Source organism: Miscanthus floridulus, chromosome 9, assembly GCF_019320115.1.
Source record: "Miscanthus floridulus cultivar M001 chromosome 9, ASM1932011v1, whole genome shotgun sequence".
Lineage (NCBI taxonomy): Eukaryota > Viridiplantae > Streptophyta > Magnoliopsida > Poales > Poaceae > Miscanthus > Miscanthus floridulus.
Genome location: NC_089588.1, coordinates 137,096,403 through 137,122,251, shown reverse-complemented (window position 1 = coordinate 137,122,251; position 25,849 = coordinate 137,096,403). Strand labels below are relative to the sequence as shown.

The following is a 25,849-nucleotide window of genomic DNA, read 5'->3' as shown; positions in this document are numbered from 1 at the left end:
CATCTCGGAAGAATATTTCCTTCGTGGGATAACCCCACCACACAGTGGACCTCCTACACGGCAGCCGAGTTAAATTCCATTGCAATAACAATCTGTATATGGTAAGTGCAAGTGGACAGTATATATGAACGATGCATTGCTAAGTTTCGGGTAAGTCCCAATTATCTAGGGATGATGATCGAATTCTCGAACCAAACATCCTAGAAGTATACCCCTACGAAATAGGAACTTAAAATTGACGACGCACATCCCACGCACCCTGTACTAGGAACTTTTGTGACTGTGGTCACGTACCTGCACCCACGAGGTTTGGACAATAGGGACCACTGTTACCAGTCGTTGGGCGCAAGGCTTTGTCCCCAACACGAGGCGGACGACCAGAAGGACACTAAGCGACCCCAACATGTCAGATTTCCTAACTGTTTTTCGAGTACACGAATCTAAAGTCACAAATCTGTCATCTCAAGAAGTAAGAGTCAAAAAAATCAAGTAGGAGGAAACACCTCCTGTTTCGCTCAAAAAAAAAAAGAGTCAAAAGGCTGTATTCTGGCCGTCCATCCTGACTTGGATTCATTTACTAGCGCAATATCTCCCAGTGACCCTTACATTCTCCTGGTCCACCTTCAGATTTAGGTAGATGAGCGTTGGCAACGTCCCAAGGATTTCAAGATCCTCCTGCTTGAGCACCCTCACTGAGATCCAGAGGAACGAGAGGTCTTGAAGAACACATGGATTCATCCAACCAGGTAGTGTAGAGAACCAGCATCTATCCAGTCGCAGTCTCCTGACACGTGGAGGGGCGGCCCAAGCATCCAAGCTGCAATCACCACCGTAGATCAAGATATCAAGGCTCTGGATTTTCTGCAGCTCGGATAGGACCTCTACCAGAGATTTCTCGGTGGTGTCCGCTTGTTCAGTTTGGCAGACGATATCCAGCACCCTTAGCTCTGTTAGATGGCCAAGCTCTTTTAAACTGCCCATGGAGTCATTGTAGATGCTGAAAGTTGACAGCTCTTCAAGGGACGTCAGGCTCCCAATAGTTCCGGTTGGCACTCTTGTACTGTTGCTAATGCGTAGGCACATCAAATCACTTAGCCGAACAACAGCCGATGGTAATTAAGCTACAAACTTCATTGCACCTTATGTCCAAGGTTTGTAGAAACCGCATGTTTCCTATTTTTTCAGGAAGCTCAGAGATACGTGTACATGTGCCTTAGTCCAAGGTATCTCAAGTGAAATAAATTTCCAATGTATGTAAGACTGTAATCACCTTGTGAAAGATCACAACCATCCAAATCCAGTACACGCAAGACTCTAAACCTTGGAAGGGCCGGCATTAGATGAAAAGCTGATGGGAAAGCAACAACTGACCTCACTTGTTGCATGCTCACAGTATCCCAGTGTGGAGCATGATGTACCATGTTGTTTTGGAGGGATAGCCTCCATAACTTTTTAGATGGAGATGGAGATGTGTGATCCACGTCATTCAATATAGCAACAAAGTTTTCTTCACTTGACAGGGAGCAAATAAGGTCAAGAATCATATCATGTACACGGCAATATTTTTTTGTGGCATTGTACCCATCAAACACTGGTTGGATCATACTTCTGTTGATGAGCTCACTAAAGTAAACCTCTCCAAGTTCAAATAGGCTCTCCCCTTTCCTCTTACACTGGATAAAACCTTCAGCTATCCACATCCATATCAGACGATCTTTCTCGATTGCATAATCTTCTGGGAACACGCTTAAATATAACAAGCAAGTCCTTAAGTTGGATGGTAAGTCATAATAGCTGAATGACAAAATACTTCTCATATTCTTCACATCTAGACAAGTCTCTAGTCCGGTACCAATTGACTTGTACACCTTGTGCCACATCAATATATTTCTTCCTTTACTAGCCAGCATGCTAGCAATTGTAATGATAGCTAAGGGTACACCACCACATTTTTTCAATATTCCATCCGATATTTTGACCAACTTCTCATCTTCACAATTGTCTTTGTTTTCCTCGCCAAATATTCTCCTGTATAATAACATTCTAGAGTTGTCCACAGAAAGGGATTTCAGCTTATAGGGACCACCCACTTGTTCTGCGATACTGAGAACTCGGGTGGTTGTGACAATTTTGTTACCATTGTTTTCAGGCAAAGCACATTTAATCATTTTCCAGACTGAGATATCCCATATGTCATCAAGAATGATGAGGTACCTATGCATATGGCAATAGCAAGTTAGGTAGAAAGTTCATTTTTTCCTAAATATGTGATGTGTAAATTAAACTTACTAGGGTACTGGTTCAGCAAATAAAAAATTGTAAACTGTTAAAGGAATAGCTAGATTAGTACTATGAAGCTCAGGAGTCTCCACTTCAGAATATATCTAAGAAAGTGACACATGATGATGTTTGCTATCTTTCCACTCGAAACCATGAAAATAATGCGTGAGTAGTAGTTGACTCTGGTATGTCAGTTAACTGGGACATGTAGGTCATTTGTTATTAGTTTTTTTTTTCTTGACCTGGCGTAGTAGATTTATCAAATACTAGAACTTTCAATGGTATTTTGCCAAGCCCACGCTATATATATTTGGTGCTAAAATGCCAATTTCATGAAAAAGAAAGGGAAAACTCGATAGACAAATAAATTCTATATATATATATATATATATATATATATATATATATATATATATAATGTGATGTGCTCATACCTCCTATTCTCAAGGAACTGTCTTAGTTTGTCAATAACATTGGTGCTTGCATTGCTTGTCTTGGAAAGCTGACATAGCATGTCTTTGAACAATCTATCCATGTTAGGAGTCCGAGACACCGAAACAAACACAGAGCAGTCGAATTGTGCTCTAATCTTTTCAAACACAACATTTGCAAGAGTAGTCTTTCCAAGGCCTCCAAATCCAACTATGGAAACTATGTCACCTTGCTTTTTGAACGTTTCATCTCCTCCCATCAGAATCTTGACAACCTCATCTCGTGCCTTATCCATACCAACAAGATTTGCCACTTTCTCATACCGAGCCAATAAACGAGGATCAACTGCAGGAGGCTTATGGACATCATTGTTGACCTTGTATCTTTCACGCCGCTCGCCCACCTCAATGACACGCCTCTTGATATCTCTGTTTTCAGTAACAATCTTACGGCGAACCTGGAACTGCGAAAACAACTCATAGCTCCTACCAATGAACTCCTTGAAGCTGTGCGGCCAGGTGAACTCACTGCTCTTGCCGTGCACCATGAACGTGTCGATAGTGTCCTCTATGTCGTAGGACAGCTCCCTCAAATCCCTAGCCCAGATCTTGTCTTGGACATCTAGCTGGTCTGCCGGCGTGCTTGAGTGCTTCTCGAGGGCACCTTGCATGCTCTCCAGCTCAACTTGTAGAAACCTAATCTCCCCCTTCTCTGCCTTGCGCAGGCTGAACTCTCCAACGAGGAGGTCACCGAGCTTGTTGATGACGCCCGGCAATGCCCCCATCACAACCTCCATGGATCTGCTGTCTCTGGGCGATCGAGCACAAGGTGGCAAGATTGCTGTGTGGTTGTGGCTTTGTGCTCAACTGCACATGTCGTGCCTGTGCGTGCAGTGAGATGCAACTTATAAGGACAGAACAAAACAGAGCCTGAGCTTGGAGCCTTGGACTCACTCACCGGTAGGTGCTGGACAGCTGGTTGAAAATTGTGCCCTGGCAGCTGCTTGTTGCTGGCACAGTACACGCTGCCCTAGTCAGGACGACGATCTGACGGCAGTAAAAATCAAAACAACGGCAGGACGATCTGATGGGACTATAAAAATCAAACCAACAGCAGGATTGTTGACCAATAAGCTGGGAGAGAATAGTCTATGCAAGGACCTTTGGGCATCAAGGACTTCAGGGTCCGCGCCACTAGTACACTTGACAACTACCTGCGGCACAGTCCTGTCCACTTGTGCTTTGACGGTGTGGGAATTGGCCGGTAACCGTGTGAGACCAAACAGTGTGTATCCTGTCAGTCCACCTGCTTGTACAGAAGAAATTGTCCATGTACATTGCAAATAAGATTTCAAAAGATCAATATGTATGTACAGCAGCCCAATGTACCGACAACAACAATTTTAACCATCTTGATATACTCTAATCACCATCACCAATAATGGCCATTGGATCTACTCTATTTATATAACATTTCCTAAATCTTTTATTTTAAAAAATAAAAAGTAACCATAAATTTATATCTAAATTACACGTATGTACCATAATAAAATATAATTTCAAATTACCCCCATAAATTGATACAGTAAGCACTAATTTTGAACTTAACATGTGGATAAAAGAATTGGAACAAGTAATAAAATGAAAAGTTAAAAGCCAATATAGTCTCATGATATCGTAAAAGGGATGTTACAAGAGATGATATGACTTCAACAAGATGCTAATTTGGACATGTTGGGGGACCGAATTTAGTGATTACATTATGTTTTGGAGCAATATAAAGACTGGATGTTGGATGTACCAAGTCCAATTTCACGATCAAGATCATAAATAATTATGGCTGGTGGCAATTTGGTCAACTTATGCCTGTACAATGAGTCGATGGAAGAAGCTGACGACATTACTCTCGATAAGTTCAAAGCTGCAAATAGAAGGCATGGCTGATATTTTGAAGATGACCACAACAATGAGTCAATTTTGGCTTTAAAGATGTTTTAGTATGCAAGCTTTACTAAAAAACAGGGGATATGTTGACACAAAAAATTGTCCAAAGTGCATACAGACTGCGCCGTCAAGTTTCTATAGTCCGAAAGCATATTTGAATCATCTCATTTAAAGCCCAGACAAAGAAAACAGCGTATCGGGGCTGACACAGCCGAAACCGGCGTACTCAGTTCCCAAAACTGGCCAAGTCGGATTTAGTGATATTTCAGCATTCTCAAATGGAAGAATGGATTGCACCGTTGTATTCGTCTCGTCGAGCTGATTGAAAAAACATATATAAATCGTCTCGTCCGACGCTCTGGGCGACCACTGCCGCAGCGCCACGTGTCCCAGTCAAACAAAATCGACCGGTGCCGCCAACAGTCGCCTGCCATGCACTGACCAAAGCATCGAACCTGGCCGTCGGACTCCACACAAGGAGGGTTTGACGCAGTCCAGTAAGGTCTAGAGAGGGTTAAATCTGCCGGACCTCGCTCTCGGTCTCTGTTAGCGCGCGTAGGAGGACCGTCGGACCTAGGGTCAGCCTGGTCCGACACCCCTGTTTTCACTCCAATCAAGCGCAAACACTTCACCCTTGCTCAAATATGCTAACCACCAAGTATATCACCTTGTGCACGTGTGTTAGCATATTTTCACAAACATTTTCAAGGGTATTAGACTCACTAGAATCTAAATGCATATGCAATATGTTAGAACATCTAGTGGCATTTTGATAACCGTATTTCGATATGAGTTTCACACATCTTAATAATACGGCTATCTATCATAAATGTTGTGATCACACCCACTAGGTGTCTTGATCACCAAAACAAAATGGCCCTATCACATATACCTTTACCTTGAGCCTATTTTATTTTTCTCTTTCATCTTTTCCAAGCCCGAGCACTTGATCATTTCCATGGCCATCACTATCATCACGGTCATCATCATTTGCTCCATCACTTGGAATGTGCTGCCCTATCTCATAATCACTTAGAGCAAAGGGTTAGCCCTTAGGGTTTCATCAATTCACCAAAACCAAACTAGAGCTTTTAAGGGTACAGCTTGTCTTATTTTTTGTCGCTATTTTTGACTTTTTAATAAATGTCCCTACAATTGTCAGATAGTCATGTTTCCCAGCTCATATAGTGAGTTATGTAATAACTTGCCCCTCTAGTTGGGAGCTTATGCAATGCTTGTTCTAATAATTTGCCCAAGGTTGCAGGTTGTCTTGTTTTGTGCCGCTACCCTCATCTTTTAATAAATGCCTCTAGTTGGCAGTAAGCCATGTTTCCTGTTTTTTTTTTGTAATGTGTTGTATAATAACTTGCCCCCTAATTGACAGCTTATGCAATGTTTATTGTAATAATTTGTCACTCCACGTTGCAGCTTGTCTTGTTTTGGTCCGCTATTTCCTTTAGGGGTTTTAGTACCTTTATGTAAATACTATATAATAAATTTATTATACTCCCATGGTAACATTTAATGTGTATACCATGTAAAAACTTTAGTATATTTTTGGAGTAGCAAGTTTTGTATTACATGGTAGCAACTTTTTTCATAAATCTCCTAGCACATTTTTGCACATAAATTGCTACTAAAATAAAATTCTTCGAAACATAGACAAGTGGGCTCTAGTTTTGTTCGCAATATACCGGTGCAAACAAAATTTAAAACGGATATATCATTCAAAAGTTATAGATATTTAAATAAAATGTTTTATTTTTTCTTCCATCAGCATGCATGCATGCAATGTCAGGGGGGGGGGGGGGGGGGGGGGTTGGCTTGAGGGAGTGGGAGTGGGTCGACAGCATGTGGCTGTAGACCTTTGGTCGCGCGCTTCTCCGGCAGCGCGACAGGTCGCGCTTTAACCCCACCTTGGAAAAAATCCATTATACTTCTTTGAACTATTGCCACAATATCTTTTTTGTCCTTATTAAATTCTAAAGCCAAACATCGTACCTCCTGATCTATCAAAACCGTTCAAATTACCTACCTGATGTTGTTTTGAGCAGTTTTGAAGGCGTTTTATTCATTGTTTTAGTTAAAAAAATCAGTAAGTACTTGATAAGGTTTTCAAACTACACAAAATGTCTCTACGCTTTTAGAAAAACCAACAAAAATCTGGAGATATATTGAGATATGAAAATCCAAATAAAATATTTATAGCTCATGAAATAACTTTAGATGCGGGAACTACTGATTTAGAATGAAATTTAACTATTCACATAATTCTTAGGAAGAGATTAACTATTATAAACTAATGTTAGTGGATAGCGTGGCCCACCGATGTGGACAACTAAATGTATGTTAATGGATGATGTGTCTCGCTAACGTGGATATCATAATTGCTTGTGCTAGTGGACTTTAATTGCAAGTGATAGTGGACTGCTGAGGTGGACACCTTGCATGTCAAGATAATATTCTAGTGGAATTTAGAATTATAAGAGAGATAGATTTGTGCCATACAAAGTTTCTTAAACAAGTTTATTCATTGATCTCAATCATTTTGGCATTTTCTAGTTATTTTTCCATTTTCATAAAGATAAACCTATTTTTTTAGTTTCTAAATTTTCACAAGCTCTAAATATTTTATTTGGATTTTAAGTATCCTAATCGATCTATCTCCAGATTTTTTTTTTATTTTTTAAAAGCATGGAGACATTTTTGGTGGTTTATTAAAAACCTTATCAAGTAGTTACCAATTCTTTTGAAAAAATACAAAACTGCTGCAAACTAGGATAGAGAGGTAACTTAATTTTTTTTAGAGTTCAAGGGGTAAGATTGTCTGATTTTAAAGTTCAAGGAGCAAAATCAAACTATAACTATAGTTCACAAAGGTAGCTAGAATGGACGTTTTCCCTTTCAGCGTCCGCCCTGTGAAGCCATAGTTGTAGTGGGCCGAGCATCTTCGCTTATTTTGGCGATCCAACGAGGCGCAGCATCTGCCGGACCTGGACAAATCAGGCACGTGCAATGCCCATGACCTTCGGCACCTTCTAAATTGTGCAAAAGGAAAAAATGGTTTCCACCGGGTCTCAAGAGCCTGTCTGCTGCCTGCGCAACATCACAAACAGTAGAGGTGGGGAGTGGGGATAACATAGTAACACATCAACAAAAGACAACATTCATACGCAAGGGCGAAGGTATATGTTGAGTTTATGGGGTGCAAATGCACCCCACAAAAAAAATGTAAAAACAGTGAGTTTGATTAAAATTATCAGTGCATAATCTAACCTGAAAGGTTTCCTTGTTCCAACGTGTAAATAGTACTTGAACATCGCTGTTGACTGTTTGAATCACTTAGGGTTTTTAATAAATTCTTTGGTTTTTCAACTCATGAATAAAACATTCCGGCCCTCGCACATACATGAATGAACAACTATGTGCCAATCAATAGAGACACAGGTACTCAGACCAAACTACGCAAACAAAAATAAAAGAAGGGTAAAAGCTCAACATTGAACCGATCCGTGACTCACGACAAATCAAGCTCCAATTCTAGACTATTCTGGCCACCTGAAATTTCCAAAGAATTGTAAAACCACAACTTCAGCGGACGATGGCATTCCTTCAGTCCCAAACAAGCATTCATATTATTCAGCAGGTCAGGTTTTCTGGCGCTGTCTGTCGATGAGCATTGTTGTGGTAATAAGTTGTGCAATCATAATATTTTCTCTAGTCTATCTTTAACCTGCAACAGAAAAATAAACAAACGAAGCTAAGGTTGGATGAAAGGGGAAAAGGAGATAAACAAGAAACAACATATGCACCTAGCTTGTCCACCTGCATCGCCGTTGGTAGTTGATCTCGATGGTGGGACGATTGGGATGGATTTCAGTCACATGCATCAGTGTATCCTCTGCATCAATCTTGCTAGTGTTAACATTGTTGAAGCAAATAGCAATGTTCTGAAGTGTTGACAGGTTCCCCAGGACCATATCAATGATTTCTCTAGACGTGCACATGGGGAAGGTGAGCTCAAGACTTGTGAGCCGTGGCATAGCTCCTTGCTTGAACACCACAGGCCCTCCAAATTCCCGCAACAAACACTGTACAAGGAATGCATGGGAATGAATAAGCACCAATGAAAAATCCCCGATGGATTATGAGATTAGCATGGTCCACTTTCAGATTCAGATAGTGGAGAGCCGGTAACGTCCCTAGGATTTCGAGATCTTCCTGCTGCAATTTTCTCACACTGATGCATAGGAAGGCAATATCTAGAAGAAACTTGTGATTCATCCAAGCCGGCAGATTAGAAAACCAGCAACCAGTTAGGTCCAATTTACGGAGATGTCGAGGTGCAACCCAGGCATTCAAGTTGCCTCTACCGTCTGATATCTGAAAGGACAGAGTCTGTATTTTTTGCAGTTTGCTCAGGCACTCCACCAGAGATTTCTCCAAGCAGTCGTTCCATTGTGTATGACAGACAATACACAGCTCCCTTAGTTCAGTTAAACGGCCCAGCTCTTTAATATTGTTTCCAGAGTCGTTGATGCCAAACCTTGAAAGCTGTTCAAGGGATGTTAGTTTCCCAATCCTTTCTGGCACTTCTATCCACCTGTCGAAGTGTAAGGATGTCAAATTCCTTAGCTTAACAACCTCGGTTGGCAATCTACGAAGATTGTGATTGGCAGTAACATCCAATGTTTGTAGAAATACAAGGTTCTTTATTGCTTTGGGGAGCTCAGCAATGCGTGTACATCTTAGTCCCAGGTACCTCAAGTGCCGTAATTTCCCAAGGTACTTAAGGCTGCACTCTTGTGAAAGGTCACAACCTGGTAGATCCAGTACACGTAAAACTCTGAATTTCCCAAGCGATGGCATCTGGCCAAGAGTAGAGTGAACGAAAACAAGTGACCTTACTTGATGCAAGCTCCTAGTAGCCTGAGTTGTAGCAAGATCCACCTTGCCATACTGAGCGTATAACCTCCGAGCCTTATGTGATGGAGATTTGAGATCCACATCATTCAATATATCAATAAAATTTTCTTCGCTTGACAAGGAACGGATCAGGTCAAGCACCATATCATGTAGGCAACATTGTTCAATCACCGTAGAGTACTTGGTGTACACAGGTTGAATCATACTTCTGTTTATGAGCTCGTGGAAGTAACTCTCTCCAAGTTCAAAGAGGCATCGCTTCTTTTGTTTCTCACATCGGATAAAACCTTCAGCTATCCACATTTTTATCAGACGGTCTTTGCTAATTTTATAGTCCTCTGGAAACACGCTTAAATATAATAAACATGTCCTTAGATGGTATGGAAGATCATAATAGCTAAATGACAAAATCTTTCTCATATTCTTCACATCGAGGCTATCCTCGAGTCCTGTACCAATGGAGTTGCACACGTTACACCACTCCGTTTTACTCCTTCCTTTACTACGTAGCAGACTAGCTATTGAAATACTAGCTAATGGTACACCGGCACATTTCTTTAGTATTGTGTGTGATACTTCGGCCAGCTCCTCGGCCAGGTATTGTTTGTTATCATTGTTGTCTTTTTCTTCACTGCCAAATATTGTATTGTACAATAATTTTTTGGAATCATCAGTAGAAAGCGGTTTCATCTTGTAAAATTCGCCAATTTGTTTGGCAACATCGAAATTGCGAGTAGATTATTTTGTGTCCATTACTATCAGGCAAAGCACATTTAATAACTTTCCAAACTGAGATATCCATATATCATCAAAAACAATGAAATACCTGTACATATAGAAATTCCAAATCATAGTCATTATAAAGATTTAATTAAATTGGGGTGGAAAGTTCTGACAAAAATTTGCTGATATGGCCTGGTATATAAACTAAGAAAACAAGAACGTTTTTACAAACATAATGATATCTAGCTAAGAGAAACTTCTTAGATTTACAATACTGATTTTGTAATACTATACAATATATTGCAAGAGAAACTGAGTTTTTACTCTACTTTTGAAGGACATTCCCCTCTCACAAAATACACCTTAAATTGAAGCAGGGAGTACATGTGTGATATTTTTTAATTAACTTCTTAGACTTAAGTGGCTCCTTTGTCCACGCCCCGCCCGATGAATAGTAACATTGTTGACAAGAAGAAGAAAGTTTCATATGAAATTTATGTCTAAAACTGTGTGATCCTTGCATACCTTTTCTCTTGAAGGAATTCACGAAGTTTATTAATAAGCCACTTCTCATTCATTTTTTCATCATTGATTCCGATGCTAAGTTCATAGAGCAGGCTCCGAAATAGTTTCACCATGTCAGGAGTTTGAGAGACGGAAACAAAAGCCTGGCAATCAAATTGTGCACCAATCTTTTCATATACTGCTTTAGCAAGAGTTGTCTTCCCCAGCCCCCCGAAGCCAACTATGGAAACTGTCTTGCCACACAGCATGAATACATCATCATCCCCTTCCATCAGAATCTTGATTAGGTCATCTCTAGCCGCCTCTATGCCAACAAGCTCTGTCGCCTCCTTGTATTGAGCCCATAAACGAGGATCAACAGAGACTGTTATAGGCTTAGCTACAACACTGTCAATTCTGTACCTATGACGCCGTTCGCACACCTCGATTACACACCTCTTGATGCTCCTGATTTCAGCAGCAATGTTATGACGAATCTTTAATTGTGCTAAAAAATCACAGCACCTGTGGATGAACATCCTGAAACCATGTGCTCCAATTGGTCCATGGTCCTTCCTACGTGGCTACGTACCATCAGTGCATCGATACAGTCCTCAATGTCGTAGGACAGCTCTCTCACATCTATAGCCCAAATCTTGTCTTGTTTGTCAAGTTGCTCTGGCGGCATCTCCGAGATCTTCTCAATGGCACCCTGCATGCTCTCGAGCTCAACTTGGAGGAACATGATCCCACTCTTCACACTCTTTTGCAATTTGTATCCACTGACGAGCAGATCAGTGAGCATGGGGAGGAGACGTGGTAGTGCCCCAGTCACCACCTCCATGATGGATCTATGTGAGTATGGGCCGCGTGCAAGGAGTACGTAAGCTAAGGTTACTCTATATATGTTCAAAGACGCTGCCACTCCCCAACTCAGCTCATCGATTTTATCACAAAAAAGCTCCTTGTTGCTGCCTTCGAACAAAGCGTAGAGCTAATAAATAAAAAATACATGAAGCGACAAAGAGAGAAAATTAATAGCAAATCAAAGAGGCTCGGTGACAAATAAAAAAAACTCCTTGTTGCTGTCTTCGAACAAAGTGTAGAGCTAATAAATAAAAAATACATGAAGCGACAAAGAGAGACAATTAATAGCACAAGTCAATGAGGCTCGGTGACAAATAAAAAAAGCTCCTTGTTGCTGCCTTCGAACATGATTTATTTTCTGACGCATCTAGTGAGAATTAACGTGGCTTCTTTGTTCTAGCCTCCAACTAATAATAGTAAGATTGGACTCGGACTAGGAAAACCCGGCTTAGCTGGTTTCTGCATCTACAAGGTAGAAACTTCGTGACTGTAATTTCTTTATCCGATCTCCAAATTGGACGATCTGTACCGGTTTTTCGGTCATCTCGACGAGAGGAACACAATGTGAAGTTCATTCTTCAATTTGAGAAGTTTATAAAACCGGTTTAGCCAGTTTAGGACGCTTAACTTGTTTTTGTTGGATGATTTTCCTAAAGTCACATTTTCTTCATCTGGACTTTAAACTGGATGTTTTATTCATGTGTTATGATTGTCTCTACGAGAGGAACATAATGGTGCAGTCCATTATGCATTTAGACAAAGTACCAAAACTAGCTTAGCTGGTTTGAGAAACTAGCTAAGCCTATTTGTGCTGAAAACTTTGGATTTAACGACTTTTGACAATTTTGTTTGTCGATATAGACCAAGTAAACATGTAGACATTAGGATCAATATTTCTTTTAGTAGCTTATCAAGCGAAAAAATGTTTCCTTGACAAACAACATGAATATTGTTCCAAAATTCTTTTGTCCAAGTAAGGATATGGCATCCTATATTCATGAGATTGATAATTCACTTTAGGTGTATTAATACTCCATGATAATAAATTCCACAAGTTGTCATTTTAAATGAATTTATATATTTGGACTCAAACATTATGTCATATCAATATAGGATTACTGGTAGTTTAATTTTAAATACTTATGTTTTATAAAATAATACTACTAAATGTATAATTTTAACAAATTCAACATCTTAGTTGCCCTGTTGCAAGCTAAAACGATTGAGAGGGTGTTAGCAGCCGGATCAGAGAAGGGAAGTAGGAAGGCTTGGGCAGGAAGAAGAACAGGAGAGGAAGGACGAGTTCTTCGTTTAGAGTTCAGAAGAGTGTTTACAATTCGATGATCCTTCCACTCTTACAGTAGGACGCCTAAATACATCATCTATTTGGACCACTCTGGGCCGGACAGCATACGGTTGGGCTGAGTCTTCCTCTTGGGCTGTGCGGCCTTGACAGCTTCTTGTTTATCATTGGAGCCCAGCACCTCTTCAGTTGGAGTAGCTTGGCCATCGCTGACATTCCCCTCCTCTTGAACAGCGGCGTGCCCCCACGCCGGTGCCCGCGGAAATTGCTGTCGCAGGGCTTCCAGCAGCTCCCAGGTAGACAAAGCCGGCGGCATGTGAGACCAGCGCACCAGCCCCTGCTCCACAGGATGATCGCCACTGGTCCAACGCTTCTGAAGACAGCGATAGGCACCTGAAATTCAGTGAGATCAGACGGCAAAGCAGCAACTGGAGAATCCGAACCTTCGACTTCTTCAACTGAGAAACGTGGAACACCGGGTGGATAGACGATGATGATGGCAACTCCAAGCGATAGGCCACATTCCCGATTCGCTCCAGCACACGGAAAGGCCGAAGAACCGGAAGGCCGGTTTCTGGTTGGAGCGAGGAGCAAGCGAACTCTGAACATATGGTTGAAGCTTTAAGAACTCAGAGTCACCAACTTGGAAACTGCGATCTAGACGACCCTTGTCTGCTTGCCGCTTCATGCGCTGCTGAGCACGAAGCAAATGTTGCCGAATCAGACTGTGCATCAACTCCCGTTCTTCCATCCAGTCTGACAGCGATGGTACAGAAGAAGCAGATGAAATATCCAAGCCCAAATGTCACGGTGGATACCCATAAAGAACTTCAAATGGCGAGCGGCCAAGAGCAGAGTGAGAGCTGGAATTGTACGAGAATTCCACGGCTGACAACCAATGAATCCAACGGCGAGGGCAAGCGTGGATGAAGCACCTCAGGAATGTCTCGAGACACTGGTTGACGCGCTCAGTTTGTCCATCCGACTGAGGGTGATATGCCGAGCTCATTCGAAGTTCCACTCCGGCAAGACGGAACAGAGTATGCCAAAACTTGCTGGTGAACACTCGGTCCCTATCCGAAATGATTGAAAGTGGCAGTCCATGCAAGCGATAAATATGATCCAGGAAAAGCTTGGCCACTAATTCATCCGAGAAAGGGTGGCGCAACGGAACAAAGTGTGCAAACTTTGAAAACTTATCGACAACCACCAAAACAGCATTTGCCGAACCTGACGGTGGAAGGCCCTCAACGAAGTCCATTGAAATGATTTCCCATGAAGCCTTAGGCACAGGCAGCGGCTGCAGCAAACCCGGGTATTTAGACCGATCAGGTTTGGCTTGAGCACAGGTAACACAGGCCTGAACAAACTGCAGAACATCGGCACGCATTGAAGGCCAATAGAAAAGCTGGCGCAGCTTCTGCAGGGTTACTGGGGATCCGGAGTGACCACCGACTGGACTATCATGCAAAGCAGCCATCACACGGGACTGAAGCACTTTGTTTGAGCCCAGCTAGATCCGCTGCTTGAATCTGATGATGCCAAAAAGGAGAAGAGTCCTCAGACTGCAGAGCAAGCCTGGCCAACAGTGACTGAGCCTCCTCATCGTTGGCGTACCACTGCTGGAGCTCAAGCAACCAATCGTGCACTAGGGAAGAGATTGCGAGCACCTCAGCAGGGTGATTGCGGCAGGACAGAGCGTCCGCTACACCATTCTCGGCACCGCGACGGTATTGAATCTGGTAACTAAGACTGAGCAATTTGGTGAAGGCTTTCTGCTGCCACGGTGTGTAGAGACGCTGTTCATTCAGGTGCACCAAACTGCGCCGTGTGGATAACGAACTCATTTTGCAACAAGTAGTGCCGCCACTGATCTACCGCCATCACAATAGCCAGGTACTTTTTTCATAGACATAAAGGCCTTGGTTGCGCGGGCTGAGTGGTTTGCTGAGAAATGCCAGGGGGGTGTCCATTTTGCATCAACACCGCACCAACTCCATTCCCGGAAGCATCAGTTTCAACATGGAATGGCTGTGAGAAATCTGGAAGTGCCAACATCGGCGCTGAACTGAGTGCTGTCTTGAGAGCTTGGAAAGCAGACTGATGCACTGACGTCCAGATAAACAGAGCGTCCTTCTTGAGCAATTCAGTGAGTGGTTTTGCCATGAGACCAAAGTGGCGAATAAATTTACGGTAATACCCCGCTAATCCCAGAATGCCCCGTAGTTCCTTAACTGATGTTGGCACCGGCCACCGTTCAATTGCTCTGATCTTGGCGGGATCAGTTGACAGACCTTGCTCGCTGATGACATGCCCCAGATAAGCCACAGACTGCTGAGCAAATTTACACTTGGACAGCTTAATTTTCCAGCTGTCGGCTGCAAGCCACTGAAACACCACAGCAAGATGACAAAGATGCTCCTCATAAGTGCGGCTATAGACTAGGATATCGTCGAAAAACACGATGACAAATTTGTGCAACCCAGGTGCCAGAGTGACATTCATCGCACCCTGGAAGGACCCTGGAGCGCCTGTGAGGCCAAACGCCATGACGCGGAATTCATACTAGCCAAGATGCATCTGAAAGGTCATATTGTGTTCTTCTCCTGGTTGCAAAAGAATTTGATGGAATCCGGCTCTCAAGTCCAGATTAGAAAACCAGCTGGCATGCGTGAGTTCGTCCATCAGTTGGTCAAAAACACGAACCGGGAACTTGGACTTAGCTGTGATGGCGTTGAGCTATCAAAAATCAACACAAAATTTGTATGTTCCATCTTTTTTCTTGACTAGGAGCACCGGTGAAGAGAAGGGACAAGCACTTGGCTGAATCAACCCTTGAGATAACATATCAGCCACCTGACGCTCTATCTCATCTTTGAGACCCGGAGGATACCGGTATGGTCTTGTAAATACTGGCTGAGCCCCCGGAATAAATGGAATACGGTGATTACAGGCACGTGATGGGGGCAGCTCAGTAGGTGCTTCAAACAGGTGATGAAACTGATTGAGCAGCTGCCGAATCTCCGGAGGAACATCATCAGGAAGTGACTCGGTGGGCTCAGGATCTTGCACAGGACAAAGCTGAGATACAAATGTGATGGACTGACCGAGTTGAGCCCCTGAAGCAAAACCGACTGCCCCTGATATGGGATAACAAGCCACTTCTGCAGCCAATCCATCCCGATGATAACAACATAAGCAGAGAGTTGCAGCACTCTGAAATTAGAGCGAAAGACACACTGATCCACAGACCATTCAATTTCCGTCAAGAGGCCCGAACTGTGAAGGATACCGCCACCAACAACCTGTACTTGAGTCGGAGCAGCTAGCACAGACACGGCAGACAACTGCTCGGCCACAGACAAACTGACAAACGAAGCTGAACTCCCTGAGTCTCAAGATACGCACAGGGCAGCGCTCCACCAACCCATTGAACTGAATGGCTCTAGTAGGAGTTGAACTCTGCAGAGCAGCCTTAGAGATTGCCAAGAACACCTGCTCTTCGCTGCACTCAGGGCCACTGTCCTCAGGTGAACAATCATCATCATCCTGGAAATCTTGCCAGATAGCCTCGACAGCCAAAAGAACCTCCGGGGAACAATGATGGTCCTTAGACCACTTGCCGACACACTTGAAACTGAGCCCGAGCACTCGACAGTAAGCTTTCACCGCCTTGAGAGTAGAGTCAGTGGACGATGTTGCCGCCGCAGCTTGGACAGCGGGTACCGGGGCCTTCTCCATCTTGGGCGGGGGCGGCAAGGGCAGAGGAGTCTTGACCGCTGACAGAGACTTGAACGGTGAGGACTAATCACCAGAGCAGAACGGCTTCAACGGTGAAGAAGCCACCTCTTCCTGCAACAATGCAAGGCGACAAGCAGTATCGAAGTTTTGTGGTCTTTGAACAACCACAATTGCACGAATGTCATGGCGAAGCCCATCCATAAATCGAGTGGTGAAAAACAGGGGATCAGATGAAGGAAAATAAACCGTTAGCTGGTCCACCAGTTGGGAAAAGGCAGAAACATAGGCAGACACTGTGGTTTGTTGGCGGATGTAGAACATTTGGCGAAGGAGAGATTCGTGCTGGTCTCGATCGAAACGATCATGCAAGAGTTGAAAAAAGGATTCCCAAGTGATCGAAGGCAACTGGGGAGAAAAGGACGGGTACCAGCGAGCGGCTGCGCCCTCCATGTAATGCTCGACCAAGCTGACCCAGAGGGACGGATTGACCTCATATGAGTTGAAGTACTTTTCACAGAGAGAACGCCAGCGACGCGGATTTTCACCATCAAATTTGGGAAATAGAAGTTTAGGAAGACGGCCAGTACGTGGTTAGTGTTGAGGATTCTCAGGTGGTCGAGGGGGAGGGTATCGGGGTGGTAGGACCAGAGTAGAACGGAGTGGTTCTGGTGGACGAGCAAGGTGATGGAATGGACTAGGAACAGCAGCAAGCTGAGGTGGGGGGTTACACGAATACGGCGGCGGAAAAACAGGATGAGAATCGGAGGACGTACCCTTGGCCGGGATAGGGAGCCAGGTCGTAACGACCCCGGGTCCCGTATCCCGTGTAGCCGGCTCAACGCGGCGCCCAAACACGGGCAGTTCGGCAGGGAACCCGTCAGACGAGTTCGCAGCCGCCTTGGTTGAAGAGTTGTTGACGCTGTGGCCGTGCGGCAGTTCGTCGAACACAGCGCGGGCCTGAGTCTTCGCCATCTTCTGGACAGCAATCCGGATGTCGTCGAGGACGCCATCCACGCCAGGACGCCATGCGCACAGCTCCTAGGTCGCCGACTCCAGCGTCACCAGGCGATCGTCCCGCGCACCCTTGATGGGAACGCCACGCAGGGACTCCAGCTCCGAGAGGCGGGAGGCGAATTCGGCGTCGCGGTCGGTGTAGTTGGCTTGGAGCGTGGCGAGGCGGCTCTCGACCGCAGCGACCTGCGGATCCACCAGGGCTGCCTCTAGATCCGCGACGCGCCGAGCAGGTCACTGGAAGCGTCAGCGTGAGATGCCTCCATGCTGTCGAAGCGGGACTCGACGGCGGCGAAGCGCTCGGACAGGCTGCGCTCCAGATCAGAGAAGCGTCGGTTGAGGCTGGCCTCCTGAACATCGAACCGGCGATTCAGACAGGTAATCTCATCGAGGATGAGCCGGAGATTGGACTCCATAGCGTCGCGGGATCGTTAGAATCTGGTGTAGTGGGGGTGGGGAGGTGGGTTGGGTTCCAGGATTGGACGAGTCTCCGATACCAATTTGTTAGCAGCCGGATCAGAGAAGGGAAGGAGGAAGGTTTGGGCAGGAACAAGAATAGGAGAGGAAGGACGAGTTCTTCGTTTAGAGTTCAGAAGAGTGTTTCCAATTCGATGATCCTTGCATTGTTAGGTCTGTTCGGAACGCAAGAATTTTACAGTAAATAAAAATTTTAAAAAATTAATTCAATTTTACAGAAAAAAACATAGAAATAGAAAAAAAAATCTCGCATTTCAAACAAGCCCTTACAGCAGGACGCCTAAATACATCATCTATTTGGACCACTCTGGGCCGGACAGCATACGGTTGGGCTCAGTCTTCCTATTGGGCCTTGCGGCCTTGACAGCTTCTTGTTTATCATTGGAGCCCAGCACCAATTCAGTTGGAGTAGCTTGGCCATCGCTGACAGAGGGTATCCTAGGATCTAGGTTATCCATTTTTGTAAAATAAAAATGAAAATTTTAAATAAAGCAGCTAAATTACGGCCGGCCGTAATATAGCCTCTCCGCACGGCCATGCCATATTTGGTAAAAAGTGTAATTATTATATTCTTTTTCTAATCACGCTGGCTTGTTGCGCGCGTGTGGAAGAAGAATTTTCCACCGTACGTAACCGAGCGACTTAAGCGGTCTAGGTCCAGACCACGGTTATTATGGGCAAATTAGACACAGATATACGTTCAAAAAAAGAGACATGTAGTAAGCTTCTCATAAGACTGATTGGCTATCCTATCGCAGAAGAACACATTTGCATTTGCAAGTTTCCTAGAGCACAACACGATACATCTACCTAGGAAAGCACCCATTTACGCAGCTTCTCTGTATATGGCCTACGTATTGCTCGTCTGTCCATGGCCTGCATCCTGCATGTTAAAAAAAGGATAACATGTGTCATAAATTTGTCCAGTCGGATGGCCTTTTTTACTAGTAAGAAAAGGCTAAATTACCTATTCAAAGGCCCATTGTTGCCTAACAAATGACACTTAAATTGCCTAAAAAAATTTAAATTTAAGTATTAGGCAATTTAAGTGTCATTCACTAGGCAAAAATATCCTCCTAAATAGGCAATTTAAGTATTCTAAAAAAGCAAAAAGTATGCATGCACAAAAAAGAGTTTTTGTCATTACATTTGTATGAGCATGAAATGCAATAATTATTGATGGAAACAACTAGCTCTAAGCAAATGTCCATGTCAAAACAATTTAATTGAAAATACTTGTCCGAAAAAAATCATGATTCAACTAGTCCTATGCATAAAAGCACAAACACGATTCAACTAGTCCTATGCATAAAAGCACAAACACTCACTACCGGAAACGCCTAAGTTGCCGAGTGTCAGGTGCTTTGCCGAGTGTTCTTTTTCGGGCACTCGGCAAAGACGCCTTTGCCGAGTGTTTTTTTTACACTCGGCAAAGAGTCTCTTTGCCGAGTGTTTTTTTTGACACTCGGCAAAGAGCTTCTTTGCCGAGTGTTTTTTTTTGACACTCGGCAAAAAAAATTTCAAAGAACATTTTGAAGCAGTAAATTAATTCAAATGAAAAAGTTTTCAACTACAAAGTTGTATAACTCATCAAGATGTACAATGTTTGTTTTGGTCTTTTCTTCATACGACAAAGTGAAAATAAATTTGTTCACAAATCTAACATATCTCTTTTGTAGTTTATGGAACTACAAGAGAGATATATAAGATTTGTGAACAATGTTAGAACGACCATGTCGGATGAACAGGTGACCAAACAACCAAAATAAACTTTGTAGATCTCGAAAAGTTATGAAACATTGTAGTTGACAACTTTTTGATTTGAAAACATCTTGTCATGCAAAACTGTGTTTGAATTTCAAAATTTTAAAATTCAAATTTTATAAACGATCTCGGATGGAAAAACTTCCTAAACTAAAAGTGTAGATCTTGAAAAGTTATGAAACTTTGTAGTTTACAACTTTTTTATTTGAAAACATCTTGTCATGCAAAACTGTGTTTGAATTTCAAAATTTTAAAATTCAAATTTTGTAAACGACCTCGGATGGAAAAACTTCCTAAACTAAAAGTGTAGATCTCGAAAGTTATGAAACTTTGTAGTTTACAACTTTTTTATTTGAAAACATCTTGTCATGCAAAACTGTGTTTGAATTTCAAAATTTTAAAATTCAAATTTTGTAAACGACCTCGGATGGAAAAACTTCCTAAACTAAAAGTGTAGATCTCGAAAAGTTATGAAACTTTGTAGTTTACAACTTTTTTATTTGAATTCGTTTAGGTTCTCAAACATGTAATTTACACTCGGTTTAGTATAATATATTGGGAACTAAAACGAAATCCAGACACAAGTGAGAGTGCGGTGTAGTGGTAGAGGAGGTACGTGCACAGCGGGAGGTCTCGGGTTCGAATCGTGTCGGACGCGTAGCCATGAAATTCACGCGAAAAATGTCGTAGATGGGTGGGCGCTGGCCGGTGGGGGCCTTCATCGATAAAAAAAATTCCATTTTTTTTTGGGTAAAAATTCCTATTTTTTTCGGGTTTTTTTCGGTTTCAACTTTGTCGAGTGTCGGGCACTCGGCAAATGCTTTGTCGAGTGCCCGATAAAAGACACTCGGCAAAGTTGGCTTTGCCGTCACTTTTTTTGGCGAGTGCTGTTCGCCGAATGTTACACTCGGCAAACCATTTGCCGAGTGTTTTATGCCTTTTGCCGAGTGTTTCGGGACTCGGCAAACTCAAGGAGTCCGGTAGTGACTAGAACAATATTTTAAAAAACACAGATGCACATTTTCCACTAGAGGCAGGCTTTCTCCTTGTTCCCCATGGAGATTGCAGGATTAGCGGCTGCATTGTGTTTGCTTGCTGCCTGCAACTTGCTCTGTAGTTCTGCATCACTGTTTATGCCTTCGGTGTTTTCAGCAAGGGTTGTGACTGACTAACTGATTGACTGTGAGTGAGTGATGCCTCTCACCCCAACACAGTGCACTTCCATTCAGGTTTCAGCAGAAAATTAATATGCTGGATGCAAAGATAATATACTAGCATCATGGTGCCGGTAATCTATCATTAACCACTGGCTCATGTCAACTCTAAAAAATATAGGCACATGTATTGATTACATTACACAGATCTAGTATTTTGATTAGGCTATTCTATTGTTTTCCACTAAACAAGTGTACTAAAATCCAGCATATTGGATCCACCATCATGGGAATAAACAAAAGATCATCCCAAATGGCTTTAGTTCAGGTATATAAGCAAGTCAAATTTGAAGCAATTGAGCCTATTAGGAAAAAGTTCACGCTGACATGCAACTGATATAATAAAGCAATAAAAATGCACCATCATAACAAACTTCCCCATGTAGAAATTGCAGCCTGTGAGCATTTCAGCTATATAATTTCAGCCTATGTAGAAATTACATGCCTGTGGGCTAATCTATTGGTTTGAACTAAGCAATTACACTAATTCAGAGTACAAACTGCGGTGTCAAAAAAGAGTACTAATCTTAATGGGTAATGGCGAGGAACTCGCCTTCTTAGAATGCATCGTTGCTAGCAACAAATCAACACCTCCCCTACCCCCCCCCCCCCCCCCCCCTCCCATACCCACGAACACATCCGTAATATAGAAAATCGATGCATTCATAACAGCAAAGTAGGTCCAGCTGAAAACTCGCCCGAAATTTGCGGTCAACAACAGGGCTACGCTCGTGCCATGGGACAGGGGCATACCCATAAGATGCACGATTGCTTTAATCATAAGCAGTAAAAAATATTGATAAATTCTATATGAATAGCATAAGAACCGGATTAGCTCCAAGAGAAATCACATGTAATTCCTCCTATAGGAAACAATAGGGGCGTACCCAGTGCAGAGAGCTCCCGCTCTGTGCGGGGCTTGGGGAAGGGTGTCAGTGGCAAGCCTTACTCTCGCCTGTGCAATGCGAGGAGACCGCGACTCAAACCCGAGACCTTCCGGTCACAGGCGGTAAGACTCTACCGCTTGCACCAGGCCCGCCCTTCTCCTATAGGAAACAATATCAAAAAGAAAAAATGGTCCAAATTGAAAATATCAGCATATATGCCCAATAACAACTACATGCATGTCAGATTCAAGCTCTACTTGTTCTAGTAGATCCAACATAAAGGGGGGGGGGGGGGGGGGGGGGGGGGGGGGGGACACACCTACTTGAAGAAAATATAGTGCCTACACCAGATGTGGTATTTTGATTGGGCTAATATATTGGTTTGAACAAAGCAAGTATGCCAATTCAGAGTACGGGTATGTGAAATTTCAGTACACTGCACGCTGCCATCCATGGGCAGTCATTTCAGGCAACTCACTCATCTATAACTATGTTTCTCCTACTTACTAATTAGCTACATCAGTTTCACTTATTTCTATGTGCAAAATGGACACAAATTAGCGGCCTACAGTTGTATTCAATGATCTGTGCTCACCATTCAGTTTGTGCTTTATATATGTTGGTAAACTCACGTACATCTGGTACTATTGTTGTGTATCATTTACTGGAAGCCCAAAACCATCTAATCTTCCAAAAATCGCGATCATGCCTAGGCATGCAAAACTAATGAATGGAATCCACAGGAAACGAGTCACAGCACTGCAAGGGGAAAAAACAGGGAGCACTCATCTGTACGTGATGTGCGCAGGAGCAGGTGATGAGTACCATCTCCCTGTTCTGGAACGACGCCAAAGCGGCACCGTCGCACGTGGAGGCGGGCTCGGCATCGGGGGCCGGGTCCTTGAAGGCTTGAAGCCGAAGAGCGTGCGCTCTGGCGCGGAGTCGTCGGGCTTCTCTGCGCCAGCGTGGATGGGACAGGGCGGGCTCCGCACGGCGGGAGTGAGGCATCGCGTCGTCGCGCGGCCATGAGGGTGCTGGGAGGCGGACGCGGCACGACCGGGGTGAGGTGCGACACAGCCATCGCCGAGAAGCCTGCACATGAAAATAAAATCAAACAAATCCGTCGAAATCAGTAGATGCCCCGACCCCGCCCGAATCGCACAAAAAAGCGGGAAATCCCCATAGCTAGGATCTGAGGCTCACCTCCCTGCTCGCCCTCTAGCCGCCTAATCCGCTCCTCTTCACTCTGCAAATCGAAAAATCCGATGAAAAACGCGATTAGAACCGAGCATGACGTGCCATGGGGGAAAATCATCGAATCTCTAGCCGAATTGCTCACCTTCGTGTGCTGCCATACGCTTTTCCGCCTGGGATTGGAGTGGATCCACAGGAGCGTGCTCTGAATCGCCCACAGATCCAGAAAGAGAGGAGGAGGGAAGAGAGACGGGGAGGAGAAATGAAGAGGCACGCATCCCTTTGGGTCCTCCCGACGTTCGACCGCACCAGCTCTACGGTTCGATTCGGACGTGCCGTGTGCGTGCGAAGCGACAAACGCACGGACAGACTAAACTGTAGTCCTCGTGCTGTTTCGTTCAAGACATTAATATGCTGCATAAAGACCATGATATCTCTATTCGATATACAAATCAGCTGGGGCTGTGCCCCCGTTTCCGCGCTGCTTTTTCTGGCCGCGCTGCTTGCTTTGCCTTGGCACGCTGCTATGCTTTGCTTTGCCTTGACGCGTTGCCGACAGGCTTTTCTCTCCCCAAATCATTCATATATTCAAAATAGTGTTCATGTAGTTCCTGCAGGTCATAAATATTTAATATTACAAATCATCAGACCTACGATCTCCTAAATAAACCATTAGCTATCCAATCCCGAAATTGATTTATATTTTGATCTTCGTCCCCTTGACGTATACGTCGTTTATTTCCTTGAGAAGAAGACGATGCTTCGGCCATTGGAACGTAGTTTTTCATTCCGATCACACATATCAAAGTCCGTATCCGCTAAAGCACTCTCTCGAATGAAATTATGAACGACCATGTAGGCCATAATTATTTGGCTTTGCTTTGCCATTGGATAACTCGGCAAATCTAACAATATCCTCCACTTCATCTTCAAAACTCCAAAAGACCGCTCGATGACATTTCGAAGTGAAGAATGCGAATAATTAAATAGCTCCTTTTTACCTCTTGGCATTGGCCCTTACCGAAACTCCTGTAGATGATATTTTGTTCCCTTGTACGGTGCAAGATAACCTGTTCGGTTTGGGTAACCCGAGTCTACAAGACAAAACTTCCCTACATAACATGGAATTAAGACATAAATGCAGTTGCATACTTGCAGCATGAAAATTGACGTGCACAATTACTTGAAGCACCCACCAGTATATATAAGATAAAATAAAAATTATTAACAGTTATCTGACATCAAGCATTATAGAATGCTGGCAAGGTGGCATATATAAGAAACTGGAGAGTGGACATGAAACTGAATAGCTGGTCTATAGCTCATTAAAAGGCACTGGAGTAGTTAGCAAAGGCAATAAGAAATGTGTTCAAGTTCCCTAATAAACAGCAGTAAGTAAATCAAACAAGTCAATGGCTAATGGACACGTCATAGCTCAAGTTGCCTAATAAACAACAGTAAGTAAATCAAACAAGTTAATGGTCAATGGACATGTCAGCTTAAATTCCCTAATAAACAGCAGTAAGTAAATCAAACGAGTCAATGGCCATTGGACATGACACCGCTCAAGTTTAAGTGTGTGTAATGGCTAATTATCTTAGATGTAGTGCCTAATATAGCTGGAGTGTCTGTAATTGAAAATTATATTTCAATATAATTTCAGCTCATGTATTTTTAAAATATTAGCTATTTGCGTGGCTACCGGTAAGATTGCAACCACACCACAATATATATTGCATCACTAGCACACATACTGAACCACTGGTAAGCATTGCACTTACATGGACTAAATCTACAGAAAAAGATCCGCCAAGAGTAATAGTGGCTAACACAATCTAGGTCAAACATGAAAGTAACATGAAAAGTATGTCAATCTAGGTGAAACAAGAGATGATAGGAGACATCAATCCCTTGAGGTGGATGTGGAAACTTGTCGCCATACTTCTCAATTGCATCCTTGAATACCCTCAATCATGAACGGATCCAGGCCATCCCGCCACAACAAAGGTAAATCTCATATTGAAGTCACATATTGCCAACACGTTCTGAGTAGTGTAACCATGCCTCCCCGTATGTTGCACTACCTGATTAGTTGGCACAACTACAGGGACATGTGTTCCATCTATGGCTTCAATTATCAAAGAAAGGAGAAAACCGAGGGGATTGTAACCTTTGATGCATAGACCTAAAATGAGGATCAATTGTCCTAATGATATCAGCTGCTAGCTTGGACACGCTAGCCAGCACCTTCTCAAACTTCCTACTAACTGTCTCGAGTGATCGTGTAAACCTATTTTCAACTTGTCTAATAGCTTGTTGTCCTCCACATATCCATAAGAACATCCCCAAAGCCTCCACTGATGACATCTTACGTGTGGACTTCAATCCATATGACTCCACAAGGACATTATGAAGCTTATCAAAAACATTTCTGTGCATCCTAAACATGTTGTAACAACCAGTCCTATTACCTAGGTTTCTCATGACCCATTCGTATCCATATTCTTTAGGTACTCTATACTCAGCTTTGTTCATATATTTGTCGAAGTGAATCATACCGATCATGGATGCAGTAAGGACCAT

At 43.3% G+C, this 25,849-nt stretch overlaps 1 protein-coding gene and 3 pseudogenes across 1 annotated transcript; all 4 read right to left on the bottom strand.

Moving 5' to 3' along the window:
• Positions 1 to 230: 230 nt before the first annotated feature.
• LOC136484326 (disease resistance protein RGA5-like) lies at positions 231 to 3,567 on the bottom strand (annotated as a pseudogene).
• A 4,900-nt stretch (positions 3,568 to 8,467) lies between these two features.
• LOC136481051 (disease resistance protein RGA5-like) lies at positions 8,468 to 11,652 on the bottom strand (annotated as a pseudogene).
• Positions 11,653 to 18,846: 7,194 nt separating this feature from the next.
• On the bottom strand, positions 18,847 to 23,633 carry LOC136484324 (uncharacterized). The gene is made up of 4 exons (XM_066481572.1): positions 23,412 to 23,633; positions 23,276 to 23,318; positions 22,868 to 23,164; positions 18,847 to 19,090 (listed from the first exon to the last, which is right to left on the bottom strand). Exons 3-4 carry the CDS (start codon positions 23,151 to 23,153, stop codon positions 19,014 to 19,016), a joined length of 363 nt encoding a protein of 120 aa, XP_066337669.1. The 5' UTR covers positions 23,154 to 23,164; positions 23,276 to 23,318; positions 23,412 to 23,633; the 3' UTR covers positions 18,847 to 19,013.
• A 283-nt stretch (positions 23,634 to 23,916) lies between these two features.
• On the bottom strand, positions 23,917 to 25,849 carry LOC136481050 (protein ALP1-like; annotated as a pseudogene).